We start from the raw sequence: 27,431 nt of genomic DNA, 5'->3' as shown, positions 1-27,431 counted from the left end.
TCAGAAAAATGTGGGGCAAATATTCTAAATACCTACAAGTAGGAGACACTTAAAAGTTGGGAGCAAAGCCAGCTTTTACAGTGCCATGGAGTACTATGTTGAAAACAGAGATCCTCAGGCTGTGAACAGGAGCAGTAAGAAAGAGTGTAAATGACAACAGTGATGGCTGAATTCAATGACATCATAAGATGAATTCCAATTTTTTATGTGATCCTCCGTCCCAAGCAACAGAGGTAAAAAGAAAAGACAGAAACCCTCTCCTAGGATGGTAAATTAGGAAGTCGTGAAGCTTGCACCTGAAAAACTCTTCATCAAGGCAATGATTCTCAAGTGGGTGTGATTTTGCTCTATTGCTTCCCCTGAAGAGGACATTTGGTAATGTCTGGAGACATTTTTGATGATCAAGATTCCAGCCAGGGTTGGGAGGTGCTACCAGCAGCTAGCAGGTAGAGGCCGGGATGCTAGCATACATTCTACAATGCACAGGACCGTTGTCACTGCAAAGAATTATCAGGCCCAAGATTTCAACAGTGCCGAAGTTGAGAAACTCTGCTGTAAGGCTCACTCAAGGCCTGGGCTTACGAAAGAAGCTAGAGAAGTCCTTCCTTCCCAAGGCCATTTCTTTGTCCTTCAATCAGCAGCAGGCTGAAACCTCTCCTGTGATGCAGCACTCAAATTCATTTTCAAAACACAGAAGGCAACCTGGCAGATAGGTCACCATGATAAGCAGAAGCAAGGCACAGCTGCAGCTGGACCTGGAACTGAGGCTTAGGGCCAGCCCTCTGTGAAGTTCTGCTGTCATTGTTTAGCTCAAAAGCACCAGGCTAGACGATCCAGTAGAACACTACCCTCAAGTAATTTCTCCCTGTTCTTTACTAGGCATCCTGGCAGTGGAAAAGAACTCTCAGCTAATCAGAAAGTAATTGTTTTAGGTTATTCAGTTCTTTGGTCTTGTGATACAGCACACAAAGTTTTTGGGAGATTCATAGCTCAACAAAGGGATCCTAGACAAAATTCTAGGTCTTAACTCCAGCTCTGTAACTTTTGAGTCTTTTGAACTTAGCCATAAATGACTCATATATAAAACAGGGCCTACCTTACTGGGCTAAAGAAGAACTTCTGTGCGACAACATTTTGAAAACTGAATTAATCACACAAGTGTAAACAACACGGAAAAGGTAAATATTCAACATTCTTTCAACTGACATGTAATGAGTACTTACCAGAGTTGAGACGTTCTGCTAAGCTAGGCCCTCTTTCAAAACTGTAATCTCAAACTTTATTGGGCCTCTGTAGGGCTTATTTAAACACTGGGGCCCAAGCCCCGGAGTTTCTGATTTAGTATAATAGAGCTGAGTGGCAGGGAGGGGTTGGGGGGGGGAAGAATTTGCCTATCTAACAAGTACCCAGGTGATGATGATACTGTTGGTCTGGGGGCTACATTGTAGGAATCAGCTGGCTCTAAAGCCTTCTCTACCTTCCATTTCTCCCACTTCTACATGAGCATAGATAATCTTGTAGCTGAGTCAGCTTGGAAAATCTCTGCAGACTGAAGTAGACTGTTGCATGTCTGGCTGCTCATCTGAATCACCTGCGGAATTTATTGTTTTTAATACAAATGCCTGGCTCTCCTACAAGTCCCACTGGAGTTTCAGGAGACTGAAGCCCAGGCACATGTATTTTGCAAAACTACACTGAAGTTTCTGATAATGACAGATCTCAACAATTAAACGCTTCTTGCCAAACGCTGTGCTAAGTCTCCTGTAACCATTATTTCATTTAACCTTTCTGATATCCTCTTGAGAAGACTGATTACCTATCCAACTTCACAGAGTGGGATAAGTGACTTTCTCAAGGTAACACAGCTAGTTATGGTAGAACCTAGACTTGAAGCCAGGCAGTCTGACTCCAAGAAACAGGCTATTCACCACAGTCTCCAGACTCACCTGATTTGTATTAAACTTTGTGAATCACTGGTCCAACAGTCTGAGCAGGACCCATGGGGAGAAAAGAAAAAGAAAAAATGGAGACAACCTATGCTATGATAGGGTGAGTTACTGAAATCAGGCATTGGTGCCACTCTGGCAAGAATACCTTTTAACTAGGTGAGTGCTCCCTTTACTTTACAGAAATATCAACACATGAATAAAAACAAACACTGTCTGCACAGAATAAAACCCTGATGATAAAGGCAGTGGGATTTATCTTTAGCAGCAGGCTGGATACTATCAGGGAACAGACAATTAAGATTGATATGGGGAGTGTGGACTGTGGGCTGATGACATGCTCTCCAATTACAGCTGTATCTCATCAAAACCACAGACACATGTAAATGGAAATGCCAACACTTCAAGATTCTCTCAAAGCAGATGATTGTCGTGCCAACAGCTAACATAATAGGCCTGTCTGCTGGAGCTTCTGGCACTGCCCTTTTGTTCCCTCTGGCTGTAAACGCAGGGACCCTAGAGCACCTCATAGACAGTGCTCCCTGCCAAATATAAATGTTAGACCCACTCTCTATTGCTTTGAGTGTTAAAGCTGAGAGAACCCCTAGAGATCATTTAGTCTACCCATTCTTTTTTTATGTAAAGGATAATTTAGATCCGCCTTGGAAAAGGACTTAAAGTCTACTGTGTGTTAGGGGCAGAGTTCAAGGCAGAACCCAGGCCTCCTGGCTCCCCATCTAGTGCTCTTTAGAGAGTCTCTTTAAAAATGAAGTTGATTGGCTGGGTGTGGTGGCTCACACCTGTAATCCCAGCACTTTGGAAGGCTGAGGTCTTCCAAAGTGATCACGAGGTCAGAAGATTGAGATTATCCTGGCTGATATGGTGAAACCCCATCTCTACTAAAAATACAAAAATTAGCCAGGAGTGGTGGTGTGCACCTGTAATCCCAGCTACTCAGGAGGCTGAGGCAGAAGAATTGCTTGAACCTCGGAAGTATAGGTTGCAGTGAGCCAAGATCGTGCCTTTGTACTCTAGCCTGGCGACAGAGCAAAACTCCCTGAAAAAATAAAATAAAATAAAAAAATAAAGTTGATTTCCCTCCCCTCACCCCCACTGTCCCTGGATAACAGCTACTTCATTGGGGACTGATCAGACAACCTAAACTATCAGACAAAAAATGTATCCAAAAATATTTTAGAAAAACTTGGAGAAAAGGGAGGCTTTCTTGGCTAGGAAATAAATATTCGTATCCACATTCATGCCAGCTTTGTAGTAATAATATTTGCCTCTTTTTTTTTTTTTTTTTTTTGAGGCAGAGTTTCACTCTTGTTACCCAGGCTGGAGTGCAATGGCGCGATCTTGGCTCACTGCAACCTCTGCCTCCTGGGTTCAGGCAATTCTCCTGCCTCAGCCTCCTGAGTAGCTGGGATTATAGGCACATGCCACCATGCTCAGCTAATGTTTTGTATTTTTAGTAGAGACGGGGTTTCACCATGTTGACCAGGATGGTCTCGATCTCTTGACCTCATGATCCACCCGCCTCGGCCTCTTAAAGTGCTGGGATTACAGGCTTGAGCCACTGCGCCTGGCCCTCTTTTCTTTTTTTTAATTGGAATCTCACTCTGCTGTCCAGCCTGGAGTGCAGTGGCATGATCTTGGCTCACTGTAACCTCTCCCTCCCAGGTTCAAGTGATTCTCCTGCCTCAACCTCCCGAGTAGCTGGAATAACAGGCACCCACACCACACTCAGCTAATTTTTGTTTATTATTATTTTTAGTAGAGACAGGATTTCACCATTTTGGCTAGGCTGGTCTTAAACTCCAGACCTCAAGTGATCCACCTGCCTCAACCCAGAGTGCTAGGATTACAGGTGTGAGCCACCACGCCTTGCCTATTGGCCTCTTTAAAAAAAAAAAAAAAAAAAAAAAAAAAAAAAAAATTACATAATAGATGTTTGGAAATGTGATACTTTGAGTATCCCTTGGCTATCTCCTTCATGGTATTCACAGGCTAAACTAACTTAAAATGTTACCAACAGACAAAAACTGCCTAACTAGAATAACCCAACCACAAATTCTTAACTACTAAGGGTAAAACTTTCTGAGGCTGAACTACGGGTTTACAATCAGAGACTGATCATTGCATATTATATAATGGAGGATTGCTGGCTTAAGACCATATTGGCCTTGAGGGTGGAACCATTGAGCTTTTATTGCCTGGACCCAACTGCAACTAACCTGCAGGAATTAACAGACTAATTGGGTGCTTTCAGGTAGAAGCATGGTTGTGCCACTGGGTTGAATGGGACTTAACTCTCTGTGTGTTTCTTCTCTCCCTGCAGGGCATGTGCACATCACAGATTTCAACATTGCTGCCATGCTGCCCAGGGAGATGCAGATTACCACCATGGCTGGCACCAAGCCTTACATGGGTATGGGTTTCATAATTGGCTTTTGTTTTTTCTGTAAATAACATTTGTTACAGGTGGAATCATCTGTGGAGACTTGCACCTGGAACTGATAAGTTCCTCTCTGACTTTGCCTATGGAGCTTCTGATTTCATGGGTCTTCTCCACTAGCAAGCACCCAAGATGATTTTGATAAAAGAGGACCATTGATTACATTTTGAAAACTTATTTCATGACCATTTATACCCACTTCCTAACAAAAATATTAATTAATTCAATAAATACCTACTGTCTGTGTGCTTAGCACTCTTTCAGATGCTGGTGACTCTGTAGAAAGCAACGCAGACAAGGTCTTCAGATCCTGGAGCTTACATTCTAGTGGAAGCAGATTTTTTTTTTAAAAGAACCAAACAAGGAAGTAGGAAACAGTAATAAGTAGAATGGTAGTAAGTGACGAAGTGTTATTTTAACCATTATTTACATAATACTACATTACATGAATAGAGCTATAAATTTTACAAAATGCATTCCCAGCTATAATTTTAGGTTTAGTTGTAGCTCCATAACAATTCCACGAGTTCTCCTTTTTAAAGATTAAGAAATTATGGAGCTGGGCATGGTGGCATCCATCTGTGGTCCCGGCTGCTTTGGAAGCGAAGGCAGGAGGATTGTGAGTCCAGGAGTTGGAGGCTGCAGTGAGCTATGATCATGCCACCGTACTCCAGCCTGGGTGACAGAATGAGACTCTCTCTAAAATTAAATAAATTATTTTTAAAAATAAAGATGAGGAAATTCTGCCTTCAAAAGTTTAAATGTGTTTGCATTATCTTGTTTGTAGTGAGGTGAGGAACTCGTTTTTGCCTTGACTATTCAGCATTTACTAAGGGGTGACCAAAAAGATAGAGTCAGATGCAAAATTGTCAGTTGGTTTCATGTTTAGTTGTGGTAACAAATCAACGACAAACTCTTTCACCTGTTGGGAGCAGCCATCTCTATATAGACACCAGAACTACTTTTACCTCCCATCCAGCCCCAAAAATGTAAAGAGAGAGCTAGTGCCCTTTAGGGGTCACACGGTATTCAGAAAGAGGGAGTTCTCCCTCCCTTCTCCCTGTGGTTGTTCCTAAGGCATGTGAGTCAAATCCCAAGAGAATTGTCTGTAAATTCTTAGAGTGACTGCAAGGAGAGGTGCCTGGAATTTCATTTTTGGTTAGATATCTGTGTAGTTACTGGACTTGCTGACTGGTCCTGGAGTTAACACAGCCCGGTTGGCCATGGAAGGTTGATGAGTTTGGGGGCTAGTCTTGCTGGGGATCATAACAGCAGGAGACAGGTATGCAGTGAATTTGACTGTGTTGGGGAGAGGGAGGTGGATTAGCTACAGGCTGTGATCCAGTTTCACAAGGGCCCCTCCAAAAGTATAGCCTGGAAGGGAGGGAGGCTCCTGTCAGTGTGACTTCCTGAAAGCACCGCAGGTCCTAATAGAGCTCAACATACCGGAATCACCGAGAGTGGAGTCTAGGGATAGGGTGGTTTAAAGCTGTTAGGGTAGTTCTACCATGTAGCTGAGATTCACAACTTCCGCCATAGACCCCTAAAGAGAGATTACTCTGCAGCAGGGTAACACGTGTGTTAGGACCCATCTGCCTCTGCTACCCTTCTTCCATGTCCTAAAACAAATAGTGCTTTCTAGGAAAAGGTAGAAGGACCTGTGTGAAAGCCAGATAAGTCCTCCACCTCCATACTACAGTGGCTGCAGCCAGCCCAGCAGGGTGGGTGAAGCAGCTTTGAATCAGATATGAGAATAGTTCCTTTGTGAGTGCAATGGCATGATCTTGGCTCACTGCAACCTCCACCTCCTGGGTTCCAGTGATCCTCCTGCCTCAGCCTCCCAAGTAGCTGGGATTACAGGCACCCGCCACCATGCCTACCTATTTTTTGTATTTTTAGTAAAGAAGGGGTTTCACCAGGTTGACCAGGCTGTCTTGAACTCCTGACCTCAGGTGACACTGCTGCCTAAGCCTTGCAAAGTGGAGAATTATTTTAAAATTCACAGAACTGAATTGTAAAGCATCTAAAGTAAATGTAATAAGCAAATGGGACTAAAACTTATTAGACAATAGACTGAGCTATCTTTAGGCGAGCTCCCTACCCAGCAAAAGCAGGAAGTTAGACACTACACAGTTGCTGGCAGATGATAGAAGACTAAAAACTACTTGTGCTTTACCCTAATTAGTTAAGATGCTTAAAGTAGGTGATGTTGCTGTTTAAACTGTTGGGATTAAGTCAGGGGTGGAATGAATTCTATCAGCTAGATATGATCACAGTAATTCAAAAGCAAAATATTTCAACATGAAATCAAGGATAAAAGCAATGCTATTTTCTTTTAATATTTCATTATCTTCCCCTTTGTAACTAAGAGAGAGGAAAAGAGAACCCCCTGCATGCAGAGCCACCTCACTTTTCAACAGAAATCGTCTATGAGAAAAAAAAATGAGCCTTACTTTCTATGATATTTGAACAACTGCAAATTTCGTGACTTCCAATTACCAGTGGGGGGAATAAATCTCTTTTGTCACTTCTAAAATAATGGACACATATAATTCAGCCTATTTTCTGCCTAAAACCTATGGTACTCAAATGATAAAAAAGCATATCCAAGCCTGCTGCTCTGATGAGTTTATTCCCCAGGTTTCCTGGGTTTCCATATTAAGGGCTATTTTCTTGGAGCCAAATCAGAAAATGTGCATCTGGATTTCCAGGGTTGGTTTCCATGGTGAGAGAAATACGGAGAGGCCACCATTCTTTCTTCTCCCCGGTGGTTTTAAGCACAATATCTGTACAATGTAATTTTTTCAAAGTTGGCATTTCTAGTCTTCTCACAAGATAGAGCTAAAAAATTGGAATCTAGGAAAGATTCTGTGCACCTTCCACTTTCACCCTTGTAATTAACAATGACCAATATTTCTTGAAATCATTCCATGGACCAGACAAGGTGCTAAATGTTTTACATTCATTTACTCTTTTATTTTCTCAGCAGCCTTATGAGGCAGACTATACTTATCACTATTTTATAATGAGAACAATCAGAAGCTAAATTATTTGGTCAAGATCACATGGCTAATAATGGAAAAGTCTAGGTTTAAATCAAGCTCCGATTTCAGAAATCAAGCTTTTTCTTAAAAGAAAGATAAAGCAGGAAATAAAAATATATATTTGTAAATATTTTTATCTGTGTTTTTAAATGGTTCTAAGTCCATTTAGTTAGGCTAATATATTGGACATGTTTCTTGTCTTATCCAAAATGATTATGTGATTGCCACAGTTCCCCTTTTGGAGAAGAGTCTTTCCAAAGGGTATTGTGGATAGATCCCTGCTGTCTCTTTTTAAAATTTATGCTCCCAGTGATTTGGTAAAATCTACCAAACAGATATTCATCAGCACCCATTTTATAGTGATTCCATGGGATACTAATTAGCAATTCACCGGAAAGAACAAAAAAATTCTAAAAAGAAAGAAAACTGTATAAAATACTGATTGAAGTTTGGAGAAATATACATCTACTAATACAAGATGTTGAGCATTTTTTAAAGCAGTTCCATAGCTCTGGAAATAAGAAGACAGTCTGTCATGACTGTAATCCAGCACTTTGGGAGGCCGAGGCTGGTGGATCACGAGGTCAATAGATCGAGACCGTCCTGGTCTCAACATGACGAAACCCTGTCTCTATTAAAAATACAAAAAAAAAAAAAAAATAGCTGGGCATGGTGGTACATGCCTGTAGTTCCAGCTACTCAGGAGGCTGAGGCAGGAGAATTGTCTGAACCCAGGAGGCGGAGGTTGCGGTGAGCCGAGATCGCGCCATTGCACTCCAGCCTGGGTAACAAGAGCGAAACTCCATCTCAAAAAAAAAAAAAAAAAAAAAAAAAAAAAAAAAAAAAAGACAGTCTGCCAGTTCTTCACCACCTTCCATCCAGCAAGGAAGTTTTGCTTTTTACAATTTGTTGTCTTCTACCTCCATGCTCCCTCTGGTCCCTGCACAATTCCTTCTCTCTTTTCTTTGTCTGAGTACGTAAATATAATCCAGATTACTTAGAGTTAACCAATTAAGACATTCTCCTCCAAATTTATATATATATGTGTGTGTGTGTGTGTGTGTGTGTGTGTGTGTGTGTATAAGTTCACTATGGACTAGTAAGCAAAAGGAAAGAAAATATCCTTTGTCAGTAGATATTTATGGTTTATTTCCAGAGCTCCTTCCCTAAGCACAAATACATACTGTTTACATTTTTAAAATATTTGATCATGCTAAATATAACCTAAATTTTCATTTTATAATCTAATAATGATAGGCATCATATAGTGAACATTCATTGTCCTAAGCACTTTGCTAAGTTTTTAACATTTATTTTTAAACTATCAACACCATAAAACGGATTTTACTATTGTGTTGATTTTATAAGTTAAAAAATATTAGGCCCAGAGAGAAAGAAAGTGACGTGATCATAATCGCACAGCAAGTGATTGGCAATGCATGAAATTAAACCGAAGTCTAGAAACATGCAATGCCTGAGACATGGAGGCTGATGTGACGATAATGCGACAGTGATGAAGGTAGAATGGCTGGCCTTACTGAGCTGTTAGACATTACTGTTCTCACTACATGCATTATGTCATTTAAACTAAAAACAATTCTGTGAGACACGTACTATCCTTACAGTTTTATTATAGTATATTAACATATAATTATTGTAGTAGTTTGTATATACAGTGCTATTGTTATAGTACATATTGTTCTCACTTCAGAAATTAGCAGACCAAGGGGTTAAGAAACTTGTTGACTGTGAAGCTGGAGACAGTCACAGGGGTCTGATGCTTCAGAGCCCTAACTCCTAACATGCTGCTCTACTGTCTCTTTGTTCATGTCAATAAGCATGCCTCTGCTAAAACTGAAACCCTCTTCCCTCTGACCCCACCCAGAGCCTGGATCTTAACAATTGACACTGCTTATTTTGCCACACGGGTAGATAGAACTATTGCTTTTAATGGTCATGAGCTATAGAATTAGAGAATGCCACCACATTTATTTAATCAGTTTTTTATTGGTGAATGTTAGGTTGTTTCTCATTTTGAAATACAGGTAGAGCATCCCAAATCCAAAATGCTCCAAAATCCAAAACTTTTTGAACAACAACATGACGCTTAAAGGAAATGTTCATTGACGTATTTTGGATTGGAGATTTGGGAATTTGGGATGGTCAACCAGTATAATGCAAATATTTTAAAATCTAAAAGAAAAAAAAAATTGAAACCTGAAACACTTCTGGTCCCAAGCATTTCAGACAGGGGATACTCATCCTGTATATTTAAATTTATAGTAAAAATCCTGTTAGCAGAATTGTGTCCTGCAACTTAGTTACTTCTTTGGGATAACTTTCTATTCAAAAACAGTGTTGTATTCTATTATTGAAAATCACTGAAAGAAGATTTTGTGTTCTCACCATTAAAAAAATGGTAATGTGGATAATGTGAGGTAATGCACATGTTATTTAGCTCTATTCAGCCATTACACAATGTATTCAAAACATAGTATTGTATACAAGATATGCAGTTTTTATTTCTTAATTAGAATTAATTAATTTGATTAACTGAAAGAGCAAAAGAATTTCTGGTCAAAGATTTTACATGTTATCTTCTGAAAATTCCTATCAATTTGAAAATTCCTATCACTTCCAGACACTCTGGAAGTGTCTGCAGATATTCATTTCCCTGCATTCTCATCAGTGCTATGCTGTCAATATCTTTAATTGTCCCAAGAAAGACAAGTGAAAATGATACAACACTGTGGTATTACCACAGTATTTCTTTGACTTCTTTTGCAAATTGCCTGTTTGAATTCTTTGCTCATTTTCTATTGAGGTGTTAATGTTTTTATCCTATTTCAATAGCTCTTATTGATCATATAAATAATTCTCTTTTGTATTTGGAATGTGAAATCCTAGTGTATCATATTTGTTGTACATTTTCTGTTACAAATATGATTTCTTACTTTTTAAGTTGCTGTTGTTTCATATCTTATCTATCACATAAAAAGTTTGCTAAAAATATTATCAAGATACTCATCTTTTTACTTTATGTTTTCTAATTTCAATGCAGTTCTTAGCAAGATCTTCTTACCACTAAATTTTAGATGCGTTTGCTTAATATTTTTATTCTAATTATGGTTTTATTTTTTTTACTTAACTCAGTTGTATATTATTTTAACTGAACATATGTGGCAAGTATCTGACTTTATTTTTGCATGATTATTAAATAATTGTTTTGAGACTATGTATTAAATAAGTCCCTTTCCGTGCTTATTTGAAATACGTTCATCATAAGCTAAATATATTTTTGTACTAACATCTACATTCTATAGCTTTCAATCTTAATTATTGCAGCTTTTAGATTAATACATGGAATGCAGGACTTTATTCTTTTCCAAAAATATAACTTCCATAATTTTTTCTTAGAGATGAAATTTAGAATCATTTTTGTAAAGTTCTGTGAATTAATTTTATTATGTTAAATGCATAGATTACTGTTGGGTCCCTTTTTTTCATGTCCTGACCAAAATTTAATATCCAGGTTTAAAAAAATCTGAAGAGCAAATGATGGAAGACCAAATATTTAATAAACATATTAAATATGGTCAAGTGTATTAGTAATCAAGAGAATGCTAATTTAAACCACAGTGAAATATTATTACACACTCACCAGATTGTCAATAAAGGGTCAGTTATTCCAAAGTGTGGATAAGGATGTTCAACAAAGGAACCCTGATATAATACTGGTCATAGTGCGAGTTTATATACCACTTTGGTAAGTAGTCTGGTGTTTTCTAGTATACAGAGAAGATACACATTCCTATCACCAACAGTTCCCCGTAGGAATACACCCTAAAGAGATATGTCCTTATAGGAGTATTATATGTATAGGAACGTTCATGAGAGTGTTGTTCACAATAGTCCCAAACTGGAAATAACCCAAATGACTATCAAACAATGGAAGAGGTAGGTAAATTACAGTATATTTATCTAGCACTGAAAGTGAGCAGACTTAACTACATGCAGCAACTTGGATAAATCATATACACATACCACTGAATAAGAAAAGTAAGACACCAAAGAATACAAGGAATACAATTTGATTTCATGTTTTAATTTAATGAGATTTAATCAAATACATGAAGTAGATTTTTTTTGTTGCTTTGTCAATGTTTCCTTTATTATAAAGCACTGAAATAAATAAATAGGTAGGTGGCCAATTTATCCACAGTTTCTGGGAGCTGTATAAAATAGGCAAAGTTAAACTATTGTCTAAACATATGTACATAGAGATCAATCTATATAGAAAAGTAAGAAAATGGACCAGGTGTGGTGGCTCATGCCTGTAATCACTTTGGGAGGCCAAGGTGGGTGGATCACAAGGTCAAGAGATTGAGACCATCCTGGCCAACATGCTGAAACCTCATCTCTAGTAAAAATACAAAAATTAGCTGGCATAGTGGTGCATTCCTGTAGTCCCAGCTACTCAGGAGGTTGAGGCAGGAGAACGACTTGAACCCGGGAGGCGTAGATTGCAGTGAGCTGAGATTGCGCCACTGCACTCCTGGTGATGGAGCGAGACTCCATCTCCAAAAAGAAATGAAAAAAGAAAAGAAAAGCAAGAAAATTATTAACATAAAACTTAGCACAGTGACTTCTACGGTAATGAACAGAATAGGACACAGTGATCGGGACAAGATTCTATTTCTTGACCTGTATTGCGGTTATATAGACATTTGCTTGTAACTTTGTTAAATTCTTCAGTGTTTTATTTCCTTTTCTGAACGTATGTACAGGAATACCTAAGGAAGAGTACCAAACAAAATACTCAGTGGCTCTTTTGAAGAACACTTAGCTGTTCTCCAACTCTCTTAGTACTTACTCTCTTAAGTCAGGGAATCTTCCTGAAGGGTTGGTGGAAGCCCTTCAATATCTTCCTGCTCTGCTTTCTCAGCTATTTGAGGGGCCAAAAAATTACTCATCTCTTATGTTTTTTATGTTGTCCTAAAGTTTCTTCTTAATGTTTCACCTAAATGCTTCATTGCCTAGCATACCATGAATATTTGTTGAATGAATAAATGTGTATCAAAATGTCATCATGCCTGAAAATAGACCAGGTAGAAGAAGAGAAAAAAGAATACTCAAGTTTCTGCCTGTGGACGCCGCTGAAGAAGCATCGTTAAAGTCTCTCTTCTCCCTGCGATCGTGTCTAAGTCAGAGTCTCCTAAAGAGCTAGAACAGCTGAGGAAGCTCTTCATTGGAGGGTTGAGCTTTGAAACAACCGAAGAGAGCCTGAGGAGCCATTATGAGCAATGGGGAACGCTCAGAGATTGTGTGGTAATGAGAGATCCAAACACCAAGCTCTCCAGGGGCTTTGGGTTCGTCACGTAGGCAACTGTGGAGGAGGTGGATGCAACCATGAATGCAAGGCCACACAAAGTGGATGGAAGAGTTGTGGAACCAAAGAGAGCTGTCTCAAGAGAAGATTCTCAAAGACCAGGTGCCCACTTAACTGTGAAAAAAATATTCGTTGGTGGCATTAAAGAAGACACTGAAGAACATCACCTAAGAGATTATTTTGAACAGTATGGAAAAATTGAAGTGATTAAAATCATGACTGACAGAGGCAGTGGCAAGAAAAGGGGCTTTGCCTTTAAAACCTTTGATGACCATGACTCCGTGGATAAGATTGTCATTCAGAAATACCATACTGTGAATGGCCACAACTGTGAAGTTAGGAAAGCCCTGTCTGTCAAAGCAAGAGATAGCTAGTGCTTCATCCAGCCAGAGAGGTTGAAGTGATTCTGGAAACTTTGGTGGTGGTCGTGGAGATGGTTTCAGTGGGAATGACAACTTTGGTCGTGGAGGAAACTTCAGGGGTCATGGTGGCTTTGGTGGCAGCCATGGTGGTGGTGGATATGGTGGCACTGGGGATGGCTATAATGGATTTGGTAATGATGGAGGCAATTTTGGAGGTGGTAGAAGTGACAATGATTTTGGCAGTTACAACAGTCAGTCTTCAAATTTTGGACCCACGAAGGGAGGAAACTTTGGAGGCAGAAGCTCTGGCCCCTGTGGTCGTGGCGGCCAATACTTTGCCAAACCACGAAACCAAGGTGGCTATGGCGGTTCCAGTAGCAGCAATAGCTATGGCAGTGGCAGAAGATTTTAATTAGGGGAGGCGTCTGCTACTAGTCTTATCAGCTCTTAAAAACAGAAACTCATCTGTCCAAGTTCATGGCAGAAAGGAACGTCCTTGTGAAGACCTTTATCTGAGCCACTGTACATGATTACCACTGCCATGCAGTTAACATGAGTTGTTCTGCAGCTCAAATTCCATTTTGCGAATGGGTTTTGTTTTTTTTTTAATAAACTGTATTTAACTTAAAAAAAAAAAGAATACTCTATAAAGCTGGAAGAAAGAAATTAAGTAAATAGAATATTCATGTCATCTGCCCTTTCATCATCCCACTTTTTATTTATTGCAGTCTTTTCAGTCTGAATATTTCCTCCTGAGGCATTTTCTGCCCTCAGAAATGACTCCCTGATCCCAGTTCCTGTAGCCCTCATCATTGACACCTTTCATTTGACACATTTCATTACACCATTATTGAATAAATATATGTATGTCCTTCGCAAGTAAAAAAAAAATATTCATGGAAACCCCAAGGATGATCCAATATGATAGATACATAACTTTTATAGAGTAATCTTATATTCTGTTAGGCATTTTCTTAGCACAGTGGCTCTGATTTTCCCTCAAAGCTTTTTGTAGCTTCTCTAAGTGACGTGTCTGTCACCAGTCACCTGGGGACTATCTGATATTACTTGTTGTGAGATACTGAGAAGGAAAAGCAGAAATATAGTCCCTTCTGTCTGTGGGAGTAGTGTGGGGTCAGGGCCATTATCTCCCAAATTCCATTGGGAGCTGTGGCTTGCAGAAAGGATGCAGTGATGCATGAATGGTGAATGCGCTAGGGAAATAACCCTACCTATTCCTGCTTCGTCAAGCTCTTATAGTCAGGGCCAGTCCTGGGCATTGGGATGTAAACACTCTCCCTCTCTAGTTGGATGTTGTCCACAGGATTTTACTTAAAAAGAACTTGAGTGCACTGGGTAAGACAAACCTGTGTGTGCAGGGCCCATGTCATACCAGTTTCCTTTGCCCAGAGCCAGCACTTTATACAGGAGGCTTGGGATCAACCATACTTATCTTTCAATTAGGTCAATTATTATGAAAGTTTGCCTTTCTAGAAGCATACCCAATGTTTTTGAGCACTTTATAAGTGCTAGGCACCACACTGAGGCTTTGACATGGATTATCACATTTAATTTCTAACTCTCTAGAGATTGCCTTATTGGCCAGGTGCAGTGGATCACACCTGTAATCCCAGTACTTTGGGAGGCCAAAGCAGTTGGATCACTTGAGCCCAGGAGTTCAAGACCAGCCTGGGCAACATGGCAAGACCCTGTCTCCACAAAAACACAAAAATTACCAGGTGTGGTGCCAACCTGTAGTCCCAGCTACTTGGGAGGCTGAAGTGGGAGAATCACTTGAGTCTGGGAGGTCAAGGCTGCAGTGAGCCATGATTGTATCACTGCAATCCAGCCTGAGCAAAAGAGTGAGACCCAGAAAAGAAAGAAAGAAAGAAAGAAAGAAAGAAAGAAAGAAAGAAAGAAAGAAAGAAAGAAAGAAAGAAAGAAAAGAAAGAAAGAAGGAAAGAAACAAAGAGAGAAAGAAACAAAGAAAGAAAGAGAAACAAAGAAAGATTGCCTTATTGTCCTAAGTTTTCTAATTCTCAGGTTTGCCAACTTGTTCAAGGTCACAATAAGTGGCGAAGGTAGAATCTGAACCCAAACAGCACAGCTCCAGAGCTAATGATCACAACTATTGCTTGAGCAATTGTTTTATTCATTCATTCAACAAATTTCTCTCCAGTGATTATGAATGCCAGATTCTGTACTAGACATTAGGAATATAGCAGTGAGCAAGCAGAAATATTACCTGCCTTTGCTTTGGGCTTCATTTTCCCTATTATATCCCTCAAGAGTTAAGTTTATTCTTAGAAAGATAAGTCAAAGACTCATGGTGTGTCAAAGCGCTTAGAGAATGCCTAACTTGGGAGTCATCTCTGGGGGTAAAATTGACTGTTGCTCTGCCTTCCATTGGAATCAATCGAAAGAACTATGGTTTCCCGATTTTTTAATGATCGCCATTCTAACTGGTGTGAGATGGCATCTCAATGTGGTTTTGATTTGCATTTCTCTGATGACCAGTGATGATGAGCATTTTTTCATATGTTTGTTGGCCTCCTGTATGTCTTCTTTTGTAAAGTATCTGTTCATATCCTTCGCCCATTTTTGAATGGGCTTGTTTGTTTTTTTCTTGTAGATCTGCTTTAGTTCTTTGTAAATTCTGGATATCAGCCCCTTGTCAGATGGGTAGGCTGCAAAAATTTTTTCCCATTCTGTTGGTTGCCGATTCACTCTACTGACTGTTTCTTTTGCCGTGCAGAAGCTGTGGAGTTTAGTTAGGTCCCATTTGTCTATTTTGGCTTTTGTTGCCATTGCTTTTGGCGTTTTGGCAACCATTGTGGAAGACAGTGTGGCGATTCCTCAAGGACCTAAAAATAGAAATCCTATTTGACCCAGCAATCCCATTACTGGGTATATATCCAAAGGATTATAAATCATTCTACTACAAGGACACGTGCACACGAATGTTCATTGCAGCACTGTTTACAATAGCAAAGACCTGGAACCAACCCAAATGCCCAACGATGATAGACTGCATAGGGAAAATGTGGTACATATACACCATGGAATATTACACAGTCATCAAAAACGATGAGTTCACGTCCTTTGTAGGGACATGGATGAACCTGGAAACCATCATTCTCAGCAAACTGACACAAGAGCAGAAAATCAAACACCGTATATTCTCACTCATAGGCGGGTGTTGAACAATGAGAACATATGGACACAGGGAGGGGAGCACTACACACTGGGGTCTGTTGGGGGGAAATGGGGGAGGGGCGGGGGGGTGGGGAGGTGGGAAGAGATAGCATGGGGAGAAATGACAGATACAGGTGAGGGGACGGAAGGCAGCAAACCACACTGCCATGTGTGTACCTATGCAACAATCTTGCATGTTCTTCACATGTACCCCAAAACCTAAAATGCAATAAAAAATAAATAAATAAATAAAATTAAATAAAATAAAATAAATAACTACGGTTTCAAAGTGTAAAGAATCCACAGCTGTTGTAAAGGCTTACACTTTCCAGAATGCTTGCTCCTTCTCTTCCGCCTCCCTCATTCCCAGCAGACGGCTGCAAGTCCTTCCTTTGCTGCTTCCAGGTGACTCTATTGAAATAGAAAGCTGATCCAATGTACATTGTGCCAAATTCTGAGCGTTGTTTACAACTGTTGTACAAATTTAAATCCTTTAGTGCAAACCTTCCAAATCAAAACAAATCACATCTTCTTAGCCGTCTTGATTTCAGGGTGAGCCACATACTTGAGGCCCGATAGGACCCAAATTTTAATTGATGCATGATCTAAATAAGAGAAGAGTTTACCCGTGAAGGCCTATGCCTGCTGTGTGTGTTGGCTGATGAATGAGGCTACTGAGAGAGATTAGAAAATTAGAAATGTTTGCCTGCTGTGAGCCATCTAGCAATGGATGATAAATATCCATAAAAGTGTTTATGTTTTTACCCTGGTGATTCTCCTTTGGAGGAACATGTTGAGAAAATATAATGTTAATGTCTCAGGGAATCAAACTGGCCTGATTTTTCCATGTTTTTCAGCACCCGAGATGTTCAACTCCAGAAAAGGAGCAGGCTATTCCTTTGCTGTTGACTGGTGGTCCCTGGGAGTGACGGCATATGAACTACTGAGAGGCCGGGTATTGTAGTATTGCATTTCCTCTGTGGTTCTTTTTCCAGCAAGTTCTGTTTTAGAATAAAAGAATGTATTGTTTGCTAAGAATAAGAATCAAGCAGTTCACTTGAAAGCTGAAATCAGCTATGCCATGTGATGTTGATAACAACCCTTGAGATTTCTGCACAGGTTAATTCATTTGTCCTGCATATGGGACTAGCCATGTCAATTAACATTAAATTACACAGTTAAAAGGAAAGGAATAATATGGAAATTATAAACTTCCAAAGAGGGGAAATCAATACACCTCACTAAATATCTTGTGCAAATATCTGTGTTTCTTTAAAGGAAGTTATTTTGCAGTCACAGTATAGGACTCTAATTCAGACATACCTCACCAAGGCTAGTGTGAATTATTAACACAACACAATTCATGCTCTGTCTTGTTGGATTTCTATCACTCAGCTCCTGGGTTCTAAGTTCAGTGACAAATTAGAGTCGTTTCCTTTTAAAGGAGTATTTCTTAAACTAAGAAACTCTTTTCTAGAAAAAATAGATGGAAAGAAAGCAAATATGCCAAAGCATATTTTATACATTTTTTGCAAACTATTACATAATGTAAATGTCATATCTTAGTCAGCACTGCCTACCGTAATAAAATACTACAGACAGGATGGCTTAAAAACAGGCATTTATTTTCTCACATTTATGGAAGTTGGAAGTCTGAGATTAAGATGCCGGAATGGTTGGGTTATGGTGAAGGCTCTTCTTAGCTTGCAGACAGCAGCCTCTTTGTTGTGTCCTCACATGGCAGAGAGAGATCTTCCTCTTCTTTAAGTCCACTAATCCCATCATGAGGAACCTACTCCCATATACTAATCTAACCCTTATTCCCTCTCAGAGGCTCCATTTCCAAATTCCATCACATTGAGGGTCAGGGCTTCAATATCTGAATTTTGAGAACACAAACATTCAGTCCATGACATCCTACCCTTGACCCCTCCAATATTCATGTCTTCTCTTGTGCAAAATGCATACATTCAACAGTCCCCAGAGTCTTATTCCCATATCAACTCTAAAGTCTAAAGTCCAAAATCTCATCTAAACATTATGTAAATTGTGTATGGGTGAGACTCAAGGTATGATTCATCCTAAGACAAAATTTCTCCTCAGCCATAATCCTATAAAGGCAGACAAGTGGCCAGTCACTGGCTCATACCTGTAATCCCAATGCTTTAAGAGGCGGGAGGCAGGAGGATTCCTTGAGCCCAGGAGTATGAGACCAGCCTGGGCAACATGGGAGACCCTGTCTCTAAAGAAACTTTTTTGTAATTAGCCCAGCATAGTGGTGCATGCCTGTGTTCCCAGCTACTCAGGTGGTTGAGGTGGAAGGATCACCCGAGCCCAGCAGGTAGAGGCTGCAGTGAACCATGATCATGTCACTGCACTCCAGCCTGAGCTACAGAGTGAGACCCATTACTAAAAAAAAAAAAAAAAAAAAAAAAACAAGCAACAAGCAAGTTATGTGCTTCCAAAATACAATGGTACCATAACTCTGGCATAGACAATCCCATTCCAACATTTCAAAAGAGACAAATGGGAAAGAAGGAAGGGGCATCAGCTTCTAAGCAAGTCCAGAACATATCAAGGCAAATTCTATTACATATTAAAACTCAAGAATAATGTTCTTTGGTTTGATGGTTTGCCCTCTAGATCTACATGGGCATGGCAGCATCACTCTCATGGCTGGAGATGGGGAGAGGAGACTTCCTTAAATGGCCCTCTACAAAGGCACTTCCCACATGGCTCTCTGTGTGGGCTCTGTCTACACAGCTCTGTTGGGTGGTGGTCCTGCCCTTGGAAACTGAAGTGGAGGAGACCCTGCTCCCGAAGTCAGTGGACTCGGACCTCTAGTGGGAATGGCAGCCCTGATGATTATCTGAATCCATGGTCCTTCTTCCTTTTACTTGAAGGATAGCATGTGTTCACAGCTGGATAGCATTATGGTCCCATCCTGTAAAATCCAAGAAGTCTGACAGCTTTTCTTCATTCCATCCCACTTTCTCTATCTCCTTAAACTCAGTATCTCGGCTAGTATGATCCCATCTTTATTTCTGGCTTCTGTTGAGATAACTAATTAAGTTAATGAGTTATACCCTCAATGTCTATCAATTGGTTTTTTAGCTATAGCCTAGTGTTCTCCTCAGAACAGGCTTGCTCATTTTCTGCAATATGAATAGAAATCTTTGATTTTTCTTCTATTCAAACATTCCTTTTCACATTTTATTATAAGCAGACAAGAGGAATCAAGTTACTTCTTCAAAGTTTTGCTTAGAAACCTCCTCAGCTAAATATCTCATTTCATCACTCACAATTTCTACCTTCTGCAAAATCACAGAACACAATTCAGAAAAGCTCCTTGCCACTTTGTAACAAGAATCATCTTCCCTCCAGTTTCCAACAAGAATCATCCTTCCTCCAGTTTCCAATCTTCCTCATTTCCGTCTGAGACCTCACCAGAATCACCCTTAATATCCATATTTCTAGCACATATAGCAGAAGTCTTCCAGCTCAACAACTGGTTCATTTTAAGGCATTTGTTCCAGCAGCACCCCACTTCTCAGTACCAAAATTTTAGTCTGAAATATCTGCCTTAACAAAATACTGCAGACTGGGTGGCTTAACAAACAGAAATTTATTGTCTCAGTTACAGAGGCTGGAAGTTTGAGATTAATGTGCCATCATGGTTGGGTTCTGGTGAGGGATTTCTTCCTGACTTGCAGACAGCTTCTTTCTTGCCCTCACATGATTGGGAGAGAGAGAATCTTTTTCTCTTCTTTTTGTAAGAAGACCACTAATCCCATCTGAAGACTACACCCTTATGACCTAATCTAACCAAGAGCTTCATCTCCAAATACCATCATATTGAGGGTTAGGGATTCGATTTAGGAATTTTGAGGGGATGCATTCAGTCCATAACAGGTTGTACACTCGCAAGGTCTCAGTGACAGATGCAATCAGTGACTCCTCTAAGACCAAAAAGTTGAAGACCTGACTTTAGAAGCTTGTTATCCCACAGAACTAAGAAATTGGTTATCTCAAGTCATTGTCCAGATGCTGCAGCTCTACTCTCCTTTTTGGAGTCATTCTTTCTGCTTCTCTCAATAACCCTCTTATTTGTTCCTACAACACACCATCATGATTTCTGCCTTAAAAATACCATCTCCCAAGTAAATTGACCTATTCACATACAAGTACAATTGTTAGAAGTTGGGGCTATTTCATCATGGTCCAATGGCTTTATCTTGCTCAAGAAATCAGATGGGTGATTCTAAAGTAAACGAAGGAGGATCTCACAGTTGTATCTGTTTCATTGACTCCACAGGGTTCATTTCACACCCAAACATTCATTAGTTCATTGTTCATATGCCTGCCTTTCCTGCAGAAATCATTGTAGCACTATTTCTTCAGCATATTCAAATTTGGATGATTTAGTCAAATTAATGGGAAAAGACCACTCTTGTAAGCCCAATGTGTAAGTACTACATAGGCAGCTTCAGATCTTACCTGTTTTTATGTCCCGATGGGCTTTTTTCCAGTTTCTAAATAAATCCAAAGTGAAGAAGTAGATATGCTACTTGTGATTATATAGGAAAACAGAGAAGATCATTATACCATTTACCTAAAAGTAGAGAGGTATCTACTGTTTCCCACTTCACTCTCAATTTTTTCTCCCCAACTAATTTACTCACTTTCTGTGGCTGTGCTTCTGTGTTAGCCCTTTGCTAGCCCCTTCTGCAGTTCAGAGCAATAGTGCCCTGCCCTCATCTTTTATAACACATCTAGTAAAACAGAAGCTGAGCAGTGAGTTGAAACAAACAAACAAACAAACAACTATCTATTATTTTTCAAACGTACCTAGGATTGTATTTATCGCCTATCTAAAAGTCGTATTCTTGTTTGCCTGGAAAAAAATTTTCCTAAGAAAATTGTTTCTCTTCTTCCCATATTATTTTACCTTTATGGTAGTTCCTGCTGATCTGATATGTTAACATTGACAATTTCATTTTTCTAAAGCACAGATATGACCTTTTCTGTTAAGAAAAAGGAAGTACCGGCTGGGCGCAGTGGCTCACGCCTGTAATCCCAGCACTTTGGAAGGCCGAGGCGGGTGGATCACGAGGTCAAGAGATCGAGACCATCCTGGTCAACATGGTGAAACCCCGTCTCTACTAAAAACACAAAAGATTAGCTGGGCATGGTGGCACGTGCCTGTAGTCCCAGCTACTCAGGAGGCTGAGGCAGGAGACTTGCCTGAACCCAGGAGGCGGAGGTTGCAGTGAGCCGAGATCGCGCCATTGCACTCCAGCCTGGGTAACAAGAGCGAAACTCCGTCTCAAAAAAAAAAAAAAAAAAGAAAAAGAAAAAGAAAAAGAAAGTACTGTTGCTTCCCAGCCTGCCTCTCTCTCTCTCTCTCTTCCCCGCCTCCACACACACACCCCTTTCATAAGTCTTATCTGCCCCTCCTACTCCCCCCAACAAACTTCAGATGCTTTAGCTTGGCATTCGTCAGAATTAAGTTAACGTTTCAGATTTTGCTTTCATGTCAATATTTCTGACCCTTTATGAACTCATTTCGGCCTCTTAGAACTTTTTCCTCTTCTCAAAGCATCTCTTCGTCTTTTTAACCTCTTGTTTCTTTGCCTATGAAGACGATTTCCAAGGCAAACCTTGGTCTTCTTTAAAAATCACTCTTCTTAAGATTGGAAATCACTAAATGAAGTTTTAATAAAGGATAGATCTTCATTGCAGGCCTTTTCAAATTCTTTATAACCGCTGTATTTTGGTCATTTCTAAGAAAGAATATACTAGTAAACTATTCCAATTTGTGTTGGGGAGCTTTTTCTAGATCTCTTCATATTCAAATTCTATTCATACTTTGTCACTTGTGACAAAATAGCACTTTCTCCAAAGAAACATTCTCTGATCTTCCTAGCTAAAGTGATCCACATCTCTTCCAAGCATTTATTTACTTTATCTCTCCTGTGAATTTTCAGAATCTAAGCTTATTAAAAAATATGGAAAACCACAAAAATCAAAGCAAAAATTAGCTATAGTCTGTAAGGCACAGAACATTTCCAGTTAAGAAATTAAACTCCCTTTTACTTTTAAGCCCCACGTTAGCAGTTTGTCGCATTCACTTCCAACTTATTTGTGTTCTCATAAGGATACTCTATCTTCAGACAGATAGATATAGATAGATTTGTTGTTTTAGCAAAACTAGAATTATGTTTTACCTTGCTGAGTCTTTTTTTCTTTTTCTTTTTCATTTCATAAGATAAAATGTACAGCTTTCTAGATGAGAATACCTAAATCTATTTTCTTTTTAAGGATTAAATCTAGAGGTATATCAATTTTTATGTTTCATCTCTTGTAAATTATTAGGTTAATTCATTAAAGGTAAAGTATGTATCTTTTATAAGTTAGTATTATTCACAGTATTTAACTTTTTTTAGAGCGAGAGAGAAAGAAAGAGAGTCTTGTTCTGTCCCCCAAGCTGGAGTGCAATGGCGCAATCTCAGCTCACTGCAACCTCCCCCTCCTCTGCCCAATCAACCCTCCCACCTGAGCCTCCCAAGAACCTGGGACTACAGGCACATGCCACCATGCCTGGAAAATTTTTATATTTTTTATAGAGTTGGGGCCTCACCACATTGTCCAGGCTGGTCTTGAACTCCTGGGCTCAAGCAATCCACCTGCCCCACCCCCTACCCCGCCACCACAAGAGTGGTGGGATTACAGGCATAAGCCACTGCACCTGGTCATAGTATTTAACTTTTAATAGGTACATCATACATGTTTATTGAATGAATGGAGGAACAAATAACTACAAATCACTTAGACACCTTCTAGGAAAAAAAAAATCACCAACTAGGCTACGTGCAATTATGTTTCAAAATATAGCTAATCCAAAAATAAAAAAAAGAAATAACATTTAATGACAAGCATCAACACAATTAAACCACAGAGGAAGGGTGCTAAACAACAATTTCTTCCACATTTACAAATCTTTCTTTACAGAAAAATACATGCCTTAAAGAGAAAATGTACTCAAAAACATTCTCATCATTTCTGAGTTTGGTTTGTGTTAATGAATGTGTCCCTTAACTATTAATCTGCTTTGTCATCCCTTTGACTCCCTGCTATCTCATTAAGGTTGAAAAGGCAAAGGTCCACATCTTGTATAGTTTCATATTATCCAAAAGTATGAACTTAGGATAGGTATGTACATACTTTTGTACTCATTGTACCTTCTTAGCTGCAACTTTTTACCTTTGCACTTCTGAAATACAGCTATAATCACAACACGTCATTTGTTCCCATATAACATTTCATTTTTTCCACTGTATGTATTCTCTATATGCTCACAGTTAGTTTAGATGCTGCCTTAGGCTTGTTTGATATATACTGTGATTGCATACTGTAATTTTTCTCAAGCTTTATTTAAATGTGTCTGTGTGTATATAGTCTATATAATAAATTTGCATGCTTCCTCAGGTAGACTCTAGGCTCCACCAACATAGAAACCATATGTGTCTAGGCATGGGCAAGGACTTCATGACTAAAACACCAAAAGCAACGGCAACAAAAGCCAAAATAGACCAATGGATCTAATTAAACTTAAGAGCTTCTGCACAGCAAAAGAAACTATCAGTAGAGTGAACCAGCAACCAACAGAATGAGGAAAAAAATTTGCAATCTACCCATCTGACAAAGGGCTAATATCCAGAATCTACAGAGAACTCAAACAAATTTACAAGAAAAAAAAAAACACACAAATAACCCCATCAAAAAATGGGCAAGGGATATGAACAAACACTTTTCAAAAGAAGACATTTATGCAGCCAACAAACATATGAAAAAAAGTTCATCATCACTGGTCATTAGAGAAATGCAAATCAAAACCTCATTGAGATATCACCTCACACCAGTTAGAATGGCAATCATTAAATATCAGGAGACAACAGATGCTGGAAAGGATATGGATAAATGGGAATGCTTTTACACTATTGGTGGGAGTGTAAATTAGTTCAACCATTGTGGAAGACAGTGTGGCAATTCCTCAAGGATCTAGAAATAGAAATTCCATTTGACCCAGCAATCCCATTACTGGGTATATACCCAAAGGATTATAAATCATTCTATTATAAAGACACATGCACACATATGTTTATTGCAGCACGGTTCACAATAGCAAAGACTGGGAACCAACCCACATGCTCATCAATGATAGACTGGTTAAAGAAAATGTGGCATATATATACCATGGAGTACTATGAAGCCATAAAAAAGAATGAGTTCATGTCCTTTGCAGGGACATGGATGAAACTGGAAACTATCATTTTCAGCAAACTGACACAAGAACAGAAAACAAAACACCACATGTTTTCACTCATAAGTGGGTGTTAAACAATGAGGACACATGGACACAGGGAGGGGAACATCACACATGGGGGCCTGGAGGTGGGGGCCTAGGGGAGAAATAGCAGAGGGTGAGGGGATTGGGGAGGGATAGCATTAGGAGAAATACCTAAGGTGGATGATGGAGCGGTGGATGCAGCAAACCACCACTATGGCACATATGTGTCTATGTAACAAACCCGTACAATCTGCACATGTACCCCAGAACTTAAAGTATAATAATAATTTTTTAAAAAAGAAACCATATGTGTCTTATTCTTTATTATACCCTCAATGCCTAAGAAAGGTGCTGGAACATGGTAGGCATTCAATAAATAATTGGTAAATGAATAAATATATGATTCTGGTAGTTGATAAAGTGAATTTTTAAATTTAGAACTGTAAATGTAAATTAATGAATAAGATAAAGACAATGTGATTATTATTATTATTATTTTTGAGATGGAGTTTCGCTCTTGTTGCCCAGGCTGGAGTGCAATGGTGCAATCTCAGCTCACCGCAACATCCGCCTCCTGGGTTCAAGCAATTCTCCTGCCTCAGCCTCCTGAGTAGCTGGGATTACAGGCGTGCACCACCATGCCCAGCTCATTTTTTGTATTTTTAGTAGAGACGGGGTTTCTCCATATTGACCAGGATGGTCTCGATCTCTTGACCTCATGATCCACCCACCTCAGCCTCCCAAAGTGCCGGGATTACAGGCATGAGCCACCGCACCCGGCTCAATGTGATTATTTTTAAATAAACCGACAGGTCATGGAGATTTTAAAAATCAAATTCAGTCATATGGCCTTATAAAGTAAATGGAGAAAAACAAACACACTTAAACCAGTTGCTATGCAACAATCTTGCATGTTCTTCACATGTACCCCAAAACCTAAAATGCAATTTTAAAAAAAGTTAATTCATTTATTTATAAAATCATTTTATTTTCTAGGTGGCCAAGAAACAGTAGATTAAGAAGCAGCAATGAATTACAATCAATAAGAGACATCGAAGAAAGAAAAAACACATGTGCATACACATATAAGCTTAGAAGCTTGAGTATACTAAGCCTAATCTGATTCTTCATGATAAACATGGTCTGAATCAGATGGAGTAACCTGTAGTTCCCTTTGTCTACTAAATTATCAATAAACATTGATAATGATGATAAAGCATCTAGCGCTCCTTTACTGATATTGAGCTAAGGAGTTATTTCTACATATCATTACAAAGGCATATGATTAAGCTATGGTCCTTTATTTAGTCTTGAGGGGAAAATATGGCAGTTGTTTTTAGACATTTCTTAAAAAGAAAAAAAATGTTGGACTTAATCTGCCTTTCAAGCGTCACCTCCTGGCACTTCATGGTTCCATGAAGTGGAAATCAACTGACATTGACTTACCATGTGTAAAATTAAACCTTTCTTGCCATCACCTTTCTTGAGGACTCATTTTGCTGTTCACTAGTCATTCACATTTACATATGCCCATTTATACATTTGTGTCAATATGATAAAAGTGTCTCTCCTGTATTGTGTCTAATACTATTAGCCACTCTGTTGGAAAATTTACACCTCTTATCTCCTTTAATTTTCCTAGCAATCTCATAAGGTAGTTAATTTTACAGATGAAGTAACAAGCTCAGAAATTGAGTGGCCAAGTTTAGCACCCAAATCCTTTTGACTTCAGAGCTCAAACACTTGATTATTTTATATTACCTCTTAATACGATTGACTGCAGGGAAAATTTTAAACCCTTTCATTTCCCCCAATTTACTTTATTCATTAACAATCATTTATTAAACTACTTGAAAGGATCAGCCATGTAATCAACGTGTACATCCATATTAACTGTGCTATGGTTAATCTAATGTGAAAATTTTATTCATTGAATAAACATGTATTGTATACCTACTAAGTGCTAGGAATCATGAACAAGAATGATGTAATCTCTGGCTTTGAGTAGTTTACAGTTCACATAAAAGATATGAAATGCCAGTGTTGGCGAGTTTCCTACAAAATAAATCAACATAGATAAAGGCTGTCCTCTAGTGTAAAGCTGTGAAAACTACAACGAATCCAGTTTTCTTTCCTTTAATTTCTTTTCCTCTTAAATTACTTTTCTCCAAAGTTAAAACTGTAGAAGAACCTGGTTCTTCCCAAAAAAAGTTTTTAAAAGCTTTTACCTCATCATAAAATTCTCCCATACTCTGTGGAACCAGGGACTCATAGCATTTGCGGGGCTGGGGTTGATGTTTTCGGAGTAGTTTTCTGTCTTGAGCTTCCTCATTATATTGCAAACTAGTGAAAGGGATGGGATGGTAAAATTCTGGATCTCCTTGCAATCAATCCTTACATAATTTTTTGACTTCCATTTATTGAGGGCTTGTCCAGTATTTTGCGTAAATACTTATATCAATTACCTTATAAAACAATTTCAAATCAGCATCTCAGAGGCTGATTCAGCCCACTCAAATGTTTTGTTTGGCTCAGTGGAGTGTTCAGCTTTAAAAATCATCATATTTTATAAGTAATCGTAAGTTTCTAGCAGCTCTTTAATAAAAAGTAGGTGGTCTGGCAACACAGGACCACCTACACCTATGGCAGCACAACAGTCAGCTGGACAGGGTTAGAAATTGATCATA

At 39.2% G+C, this 27,431-nt stretch overlaps 1 protein-coding gene and 1 pseudogene across 3 annotated transcripts in view; both read left to right on the top strand.

Moving 5' to 3' along the window:
• The window catches only part of STK32A (serine/threonine kinase 32A), a 154,006-nt gene that overhangs the window by 108,032 nt on the left and 18,543 nt on the right, over positions 1–27,431 (top strand). For all 3 annotated transcript variants that reach the window (XM_074379670.1, XM_003933978.4, XM_074379666.1), the window contains 2 exons: positions 4,288–4,377; positions 17,252–17,349. In XM_074379670.1, the coding sequence (XP_074235771.1) occupies positions 4,288–4,377; positions 17,252–17,349 (188 nt within the window). The remainder of the gene's footprint in view (positions 1–4,287; positions 4,378–17,251; positions 17,350–27,431) is intronic.
• LOC120363772 (heterogeneous nuclear ribonucleoprotein A1-like) lies at positions 11,383–13,740 on the top strand (annotated as a pseudogene).

This window comes from Saimiri boliviensis, chromosome 1 (genome assembly GCF_048565385.1).
Source record: "Saimiri boliviensis isolate mSaiBol1 chromosome 1, mSaiBol1.pri, whole genome shotgun sequence".
NCBI classification, from domain to species: domain Eukaryota; kingdom Metazoa; phylum Chordata; class Mammalia; order Primates; family Cebidae; genus Saimiri; species Saimiri boliviensis.
Note: the sequence above shows the minus strand (reverse complement) of the source record. Positions and strands in the feature narration are given on the sequence as shown.